Below are 8869 nucleotides of genomic sequence, written 5' to 3'. Positions count from 1 at the left end.
CAGTATTTGGCTATTGGAGGATTTTATTTCATCATTTGTGCGATCAGCTACATTTTGTATCGTATTACCTTATATGAGTCTTCCTGTCTCAGGAGCAAGTAATACAATTAATGACATGGTAGGTCGCAAGAACCTACTGTGCTTCCTTTCAGACCTTCATCCTGGTATTGGTGGCTGTTGGTTGCATTGTAGGTGGTTTTCTAATTTATAATATCTATAAAGTGGTTCAGGTTTAAATACCTTGAGTTGTGTATACTTTTTTTTTTTGAGATGGAGTCTTGCTCTGTTGCCGATGCTGGAGTCCAATGGCGTGATCTTGGCTCCCTAGAACCTCCACCTCCCAGGTTCAAGTGATTCTCCTGCCTCAGCCTCCCGAGTAGCTGGGATTACAGGCGCTGGCCACCACACCCAACTAATTTTTGTATTTTTAGTAGATACGGGGTTTTGCCATGTTGGCCAGGCTGGTCTCGAACTCCTGACCTCAGGTGATCCGCCTGCCTCAGCCTCCCAAAGAGCGGGAATTACAGCCACCGCGCCCAGCCAGAGTTGTATATACTTTTTTCATTGTGGTATTTATTTGCTAATTATATATATATACTGGTGAATTTAAATCTCAAGACTGGGTGTGGTGGCTCACGCCCGTAATCCCAACACTTTGGGTGGCCTAGGCGGGCGGATCACTTGAAGTCAGGAGTTCGAGCCCAGCCTGGCCAATACAGTGAAACCCCGTCTCTACCAAAAATACAAAAATTAGCCAGGTGTGATGGCAGACATGGTGGCAATAGCTTTCCCAGCTACTCGGGAGGCTGAGGCAGGAGAATCACTTGAACCCAGAAGGCAGAGGTTGCAGTAAGCTGAGATCATGCCACTGCACTCCAGCCTGAGCGACAGAGCCAAACTCCATCTCAAAAAATAAAATAAATTTTACCTGCACCAGCTGTTAGACAACAGCTACAACCAGCAACAGCCACGGGAGGTTTCCTGTCCCCACCGGTGGTGCTGTTGGAGTAAAGATTACTGGACACTATTTTTTTCGGTGAGAAGAAACATGAGAAGCAGTTGAGAGGCTATGAAGTGGATCCTGTAGAGACGAGGCATTCCCCTAGGTGGCTTTTTAAAATATTTCTTCCAGAGTCATCTACCTCATGAACAATGTTTTTGTCTGAGAAACCTCTCTTTGATTTTATAAACTGACATGATTTCTTGTTCTGTTTTGAATACACACTGCTCTAGTCCTTCAAGAAGCCCGTCACGTATTTTCACCATGTCATCAGTAGGCACTTTTTCTGCAATGTTAATGTCACTATTATGATCACCTTTGATTCAGAACCATTCAGCTATTTCCCCATGGGTTGATCAGCAACTGGAGACCCATTATCGATGTGAAAAACTTCAACATCCACTTCTTCCAGCTTACTGACAGACTCTGAAGGTATATTTTTTGCATATACAAGGAGGTCAGACATCATTTTTTTTCTCACTTGACATAGGGATTCCTTCCAAGTCACCACCTTGTTTATCATCATCACTGAACATAGTTGCAGGCCAGAGGGTGTGCTGGGCATTGACAGCCGTGTCTTTAGTCACCGTGTTCTAGGCGTTGGCAACAGCATATGGCATCCTTCATGCTCAACTTGTTTTGGAAACCTTCTGCAGCCATGCCTCTGTTCACTGCTGCTAACATGCTGTTCCAATCAAGTTTTTATATCTACTCATTGATCTGAGGATACCTTGGTCACTGGCTGAATTAATGAAGTCACATTTGGGGGAAAGTACATGGCATAAGTATTTTGGAGGGTGATGAGAAAATTTGTAAGCACCATTGCTGACCCTTGTTTGCTAGAGTACAGTGAGCTGTCTTATTTTTGTTTTAATTTCATGACTATTAGCAGTTTGACAATTCATTGAATAAGTATCGAGTCTTCACTAAAAACTGGGTACTGAAGATAGGATTCATTAATTCATTCAGCTAAATACAATGTTTCTGCTTTGTACCAGGCACTGTACTAAGTACTGTTTATACCAGGAGGGAAAAAACATGTTCCTGTACCCCTGGAGCTTATAGTCTAACGGGGGACAGTGAAGTTTAAGAAGCAAGTTCAAATGAAAATGCAATCATCATTGTGATAGATGCTGTAAATGAAAGCATGGTAAAAGAGTAAAGGGAAACCTAGTTTTCATTAGACGGTTAGGAATAGCCTCTCAGAAAAAGTGGTATCTGTGCTGAAGTCAAGGATAAAGAGTGCTGCCAGAGATAAGCCAGGTGGGGGTAGGAATGGGTCTGGGGGTGGGGAAACAAGGGGCCTTGCTAAGAACTTGAAGAGGAGAGGGCTGATGAACGGGGTTCCTGTGCTCCTAAATGCTTTAGTGATGGACGTACAAACACATGTATGTTACATTATGACAGGAATGATAATAGAGCCTTGGGTAAGTGCTAACTTGGTTTATTGGATCATGAGCACTGGGAAGGCTTCCTCAAGTAGGAGGTATTTAAACTAGGCCTTAAGGACAAGTAAGTATTTGTAGGGGTGTAGGGAGAATGTTTTTATATAGTAAATGTTCAAAAAAAAAGGCTTATAAGCTCTTGATGTTACTAAATCTATTTAGGCAGCTATAATATAGGTACTGCAAATTATTTATAGAATCGTAAGCCCAATGAACATAAACAATTGAAATAAAGTATAGAAATAACATTCAGAAAATTTTAGATTTTTAGCTTTGTTGTTTGACAACATTTTAATGTGATAAATACACTTGTTACCCTGTTTTTTAAAGATTGGCACATATAGAAAATAGCTTTTGAAAGACTTGGGCTTTTCTAGGTATGGCTTTTTAATTAATGAAAAATGCAAACATAGGAAAATAGACGAGTGTAATGAACTGCCATATACCTATCACCTAAATATAACAGTAAACATCTTCCCATTGCTTTTCATTGAAGTATTTTAAAAACATGTTTTCTCACCAAACATATAAATATACACTTTTTTAAAATGAGGACATTTCTGTATACAAGTTGAGAATCACTAATCCAAAAATTCAAAATCCAAAATGCTCCGAGATCTAAAACTTTTTGAGCCACTAACATAACACCACAAGTGGAAAATTCCACACCTGACCTCATGTGATGAGTTGAAGTAAAAATGCAGTCAAAATTTTGTTTCATGCACAAAGTTATTTAAAATATTGTGTGAAATTACCTTCAGGCCAGGTGTGTAAAGTATGTATGAGACATAAATGAATTTTGTGGTTAGACTTGCATCCCATCCCCAAGATGTCTCATTATTATAGGCAAAATTCCAAACTCCAAAAAAATTTGAACGCCAAAAGACATTCTGATCTTAATCATTTTGGATAAGGGATACTCAGCCTTTATACTATAAAACCAGTATCAGACCTACCAACAGTAACAATAATTCCGTAATATCATCTGATCCAATTCTTCTACATATTCCCCCCAATTATCTCTGACAAAGTTGACATGTGTTTAGCTGAAATATGCCTCTATTCTCTTAATCTAGAACAGTTTCCTCAAAAATACTTTTATAACGTTTTCTTGTTGGAAAGGGGCCATTCTGTGCCTACTGACCCACTTTTTGGATTTGTCCTAGTGTTCCCTGCAAGCTGAGAATTAGATCTAAAGACTTGATTACATTCAGGTTATATATTTATTCTTTAAAGAAATACAATAAAAAGGACCTGTACTTTGGGTGCGATGGCTCACGCCTGTAATCACAGCACTTTAGGAGGCTAAGGCAGGCAGATCACTTGAGTCCAGGAGTTCGAGACCAGCCTGGGCAACATGGCAACACCCCATCTCTACTGAAAATACAAAAATTAGCTTGGCATAGTGGCACGTGCCTGTAGTCCCAGCTACTAGGGAGGCTGAGATGGGAGAATCACCTGAGCCCAGGAAGTTGAGGCTGCAGTGAGCTGAGACAGTACCCCTGTACTCCGGCCTTTTTTGAGACCCTGTCTCAAAAAAAAAAGGTCCTGTACTTTTATTTTCAGGATGACTTCTGTTCCTTCTCATCCTCCCTCTCTTCTCCTTTCACTACACACAATGAAGAGGTAAAAAATTTGAATAGCACGATACAAAACTAATTGAAAATTCTCTCCACCTTTCCCAAATCAACCACCAATATAGAGTGTTATGCATTTCTATGCTTTCTATAATTTCACAACATGCTTTCTATGTGAAAGGTTGATTTTTTAAATCATCTCAAAGATGACTTGGAAAACAAGTGTACTTCTCAAATTATTCAAACTACTGATACTTCCATTTTATTCCCATTAAACTACACAATTTGACTTCTTCGCTTAGAGACTCCACACAGACAGCCAAGGAAACCAATGACTATCTGACTGAGCCCAAACAGGACCTCCAGAATTCCAACAAGCAATAGACCTAAAAAGACTGAGAAGTGGATAAGCCTGTGTTTGTTTTCTTCAGAATTGAAGTGCAAACTAGATGCTCTCCAGCCACTGGCCATGACGTCGTTGCTGGTGGGGTTTTTGAAGCCAGTAGGAGGTACACAAGAGTCATTGAAAAACCACCGCAAGTTGAAGTCTTCTGGATGAATGTCACTGAAAAGCAAAAGATACAAATCAGGTATTCAGAAAATCACTGACCAAAGGAATGTAGCATCGTGCCCATAAAAGAACTAGTGAAACAGAATGTACTTTTGAAATACTGTGCCCAGAAATAACAGATCGAGATTTCTGACCATGTGTCCATACTACTAGTTACAAAACTTCTATTATATAGCCCATCATTTAACAAGCATCTCTGCAGTACATCTCTTAGGTTGAACAGAATGAAATTGCTGTTTTGGGATGTCAGAAATAGTTGAATGTCAACAGTTTTTTGTGGTTCAGCCTATTTTATTTATTCAGGTACTCTTCTACTTGCTAGATATAAAAACTAAGGCGCCTCCCCCGCCACCCTTTAAATGAGCTCAGTTTTTAGTGCAGATCTGCACCTGGAGTCCACTCTTCAACTAGATGTGCAGTTTTTACTGATTAAAATGTCTGATTAAAGTGATATGTGCCTGTTCTTCACAGGGCTATGGAAAATGAGAAACTTTTAGCCCTAACACGTCTATCCCAAGATAATTTTTTGTTTTGTCTGTTGTAGAGTAAAATTGAATGTTCTTAGGGAGTTTGCATTGCTGGATACCAGCAACTGACATTCACCCTGGGAAAACAACAGTATTTTCAGCACATGAAGTGTGTTTTGTGAAATGTGTAGTAAGCCAAGGATCACTCTCTTGTCACTTTACTAGCCTAGCCCATCTCCCCAACTAGGCTGGGAGTAGTATCTGAGTGCTGCTACCTGCAGAGCTCAGCCTGGTGCCTGGTACACTGTGGGCTGCTGTCGTTCCTTGGGGATTTAATGTGCATGGCATCTGTGGTAGAAATCTTTAACCCTTTACTTCAAGTCTATTAGTAAGGAGACTTTCCTTGGCTTTGTTTGTTTTTGAGACAGAGTCTCCCTCTGTCATCCAAACTGGAGTGCAGTGGCTTGATCTCGGCTTACTGCAACCTCCGCCTCCTGGGTTCCAGCGATTCTCCCGCCTCAGCCTTCTGAGTAGCTGGGAGTAGAGGCATGCGCCACCACACCTGGCTAATTTTTGTATTTTTAGTAGTAATGCGGTTTCACCATGTTGGCCAAGCTGGTCTCAAACTCCTGACCTCAAGCAATCCACCCGTCTTGGCCTCCCAAAGTGCTGGGATTATAGGCGTGAGCCACTGTGCCTGGCCTTCCTTGGGTTTTGATTCAAAACAAATATGCTACACAAAATTTGAGGGGCTTTTCTTTTGTAATGTAGCAAGGTAAGGGAAAAGGAGAAAAAAAAACAATTTTTTTTACGTAACTACAAAAGTAAATTCTGGTTATTTGCTAAACTGAGCAGCCTATACAGATAGCTAATGGATTAGTTTTTTTCTTCCAGTTTTTACAAATTGTGTCTAGATTCAGTCACAGAGTGATCTCAAAAGACTAAAATGAGCCACTTATTAAGTACATGTAACTCTCCAGTATTGTTTGTTATTACATGACTTAAATTTTGGATTCATTCCCATGCATACAGTATATTTATAATATGTCTGTATGAATCCATTGGTTGCTCTGTTCCATTTAGGCCTACAGGCAAGGCTCTGCATTTTATTTATTGTGTTTTTAGTAAGTTTTTAAAATTGTAAATGTAATATTTGCTCATGGTTTACAAATTTAATTCAGAAGTGTAGAAAGTAAATGTTCTCTTCACTGTCCAAGGGAGTCCCCTATTTCCATTCTCCATGGATGAAAGTTAAGTTTCTGGTGTATATTTGCATAATTTTTTAATATACATACACATATGTAACTGTAGATTTTTGAAAGAGAAGCATAAGCCATTTGAGATTGGCTAGTCCTTTTAGAGAATATCTAAAAGTCCTTTTAGAGCATTGTAAATCTAAGGATTCCTCCATTTTTATGTGGGGTTGTGCTAACTGGCGTTAATGTACTAAATTCCTAAGAATCTCTGCCAGCAGTTGCATCAAATAAAAGCATGGCATACAAGTACTGCATTAGTCTAAGCCAACTAGTTCAACTGTGTAAGACAGTAAGCCTGTGAAAATCAACTTACTTACCTGATGTTTTTCAATGAAAATTCACAATTGGCAGTACTGTTGCCTTGAGAATGACACATGAGGGGACCTTCTAAGAGAGCCTGGATGGATATCAGCATGCAATACAGAGCACCAATGACTGTGATTACACTGAAAAGTGATGAAAGAAACATCTGAAAAATAAAATAGAGCCATTTGCACACATTATTACATGTTCCTGATCTGTTTCAAGTTTCAGGAGCATATGCAGTCTTTTTTTAATCCAGTCACCCTAAAATCCTGATTCTTAAGATCACAGTTTGATTAGGTGTGAATGATACAAGAAAGCAGAGGGCAAAGTCTCTGCTATTTGATTACACTCTCTAAAAGATGGTTGGGGCCGGCCGTGGTGGCTCATGCCTGTAATCCCAACATTTTGGGAGGCCAAGGTGGGTGGATCCCCTGAGGTCAGGAGTTCAAGACCATCTTGGCCAACATGGCAAAACCCCCTCTCTACTAAAAATACAAAAAATTAGCCGGGCTTAGTGGTGGGTGCCCAGCTGCTTGGGAGGCTGAGGCAGGAGAATCGCTTGAACCCGGGAGGCAGTGATCTGAGATTGCACCATTGCACTCCACTCTGGGTGGGTGACAGAACAAGACTCTGTCAAAAACAAAAAACAAAAAAACATGCTTTGGCTTGTCACTGTCTCTGAAAAATCTCAACTTTCATGTTCCCGAGCCTTATCTGTTTCTTCTGATCACTGAGATTTAGTTCCTCCCTGTTTTGTGTACTTCCTACTTCATAGAATCTTGACTGGATCTTTTTTTTTTTTTTTTTTTGTGAGAAGGAGTCTCGCTCTGTCGCCCTGGCTGGAGTGCAGTGGCCGGATCTCAGCTGACTGCAAGCTCCGCCTCCCGGGTTCATGCCATTCTCCTGCCTCAGCCTCCCGAGTAGCTGGGACTACAGGCGCCCACCACCTCGCCCGGCTAGTTTTTTGTATTTTTTAGTAGAGACGGGGTTTCACTGTGTTAGCCAGGATGGTCTCGATCTGCTGACCTTGTGATCCGCCAGTCTCAGCCTCCCAAAGTCCTGGGATTACAGGCTTGAGCCACCGCGCCCGGCCTTGACTGGATCTTAACTACCTTTATCTTCATGCCTGGTCTCTTGGCTCCCAAGTGTTTCGCCCTGATGCTTTAAGTGAATTTGACCCTGATGCTTTAAGTGGCCAGTGGCCAGCATCCTGCAGTCATCAGTCATCAGCATAGAGTTAGAACAGGACTTCCCAACCTCAGCACCAGTGACATTTGCACACTTTGCTGTGGGGCCTTTCCTGTGCAGTATAGTATATTTAGCAGCATCCCTGCTTTCTACCTCATAGATGCCAATATCACCCCCCTACACACACCCCTGCCACCTCCAGCCCAGTTCTGACAACCAAAATTGTCTCCAGACATTGCCAGATATCCTCTTGGGGTGGAGGTGGGTGGGTAAAATAACCCGCCGGTTGAGAACCACTGTGTTACAAAGATCGTACACATCTTTATTTCATGAGTCAGTCATGAGAACAGAAGAAGGCATGGAATTTGGCATAGGAAATGGAATGAAAGTTAGCGTTTGTTTTTCAAAAACTAAGCTCTTAGGCCAGGCACGGTGGCTCGTGCCTGTAATCCCAGCACTTTGGGAGGCCAAGGGGGGCAGATTGCTGGAGCCCAGGACTTCAAGACCAGCCTGGACAACATATTTAGACCCCATCTCTAAAAGAAAAAAAAAAAAAAGGAAACTTTTGTATTGTTTCAGTGAAGTTGTTAGTCACTGATGATGATTTCAAAATCAGCAGAAATGAAGTGAGGAAATGCTTTTCCTTTTCCTTTGCGGGAATAATGCAACCCCCCACAGGATTTGTGTGTTGTATTCTTGAGACCTGCCTTTTATGAGTGCAGAATAAGGCGACTACCTATAGAGTTGTGTTGAGGGATGTTGTACTTTACATATATTATTTAATTCTTTTCATAACCCCAAGAGATAGATACTATTATTATTTCCATTTTATGGATGAGAAAATTGTGTATCATGGAGATGGACGAAACTTGTCAGGCTCTCACAGCTGGGAAGCACTTTAATCACTATACTTCTTGCAGCCAAACGTTCACAATGATGGATTTCAAGTCTACTTCAAATCCTGATTCTTCCATGCTACTGTGACTTGTGCAGTTACTTAAATTTACTCATCAAGAAGTGCCATGATGTTTATTTTTAGCCATCTATTTTATATATATA

The 8869-nt window shown here is 40.9% G+C and overlaps 1 protein-coding gene across 1 annotated transcript in view; it reads right to left on the bottom strand.

Moving 5' to 3' along the window:
• Positions 1 to 2702: 2702 nt before the first annotated feature.
• Positions 2703 to 8869, bottom strand: part of TM4SF20 (transmembrane 4 L six family member 20) — a 17266-nt gene continuing 11099 nt past the window's right edge. The window contains exons 3-4 of the mRNA XM_011984973.1: positions 6634 to 6785; positions 2703 to 4587 (exon numbers count right to left, since the gene is read on the bottom strand). Of these exons, the coding sequence (XP_011840363.1) occupies positions 4299 to 4587; positions 6634 to 6785 (441 nt within the window). The 3' untranslated portion in view covers positions 2703 to 4298. The remainder of the gene's footprint in view (positions 4588 to 6633; positions 6786 to 8869) is intronic.

This window comes from Mandrillus leucophaeus, unplaced genomic scaffold, assembly GCF_000951045.1.
Source record: "Mandrillus leucophaeus isolate KB7577 unplaced genomic scaffold, Mleu.le_1.0 Scaffold277, whole genome shotgun sequence".
NCBI classification, from domain to species: domain Eukaryota; kingdom Metazoa; phylum Chordata; class Mammalia; order Primates; family Cercopithecidae; genus Mandrillus; species Mandrillus leucophaeus.
The sequence above is the reverse complement of the archived record's forward strand: the minus strand, read 5'-3'. Positions and strand labels throughout refer to the sequence as shown.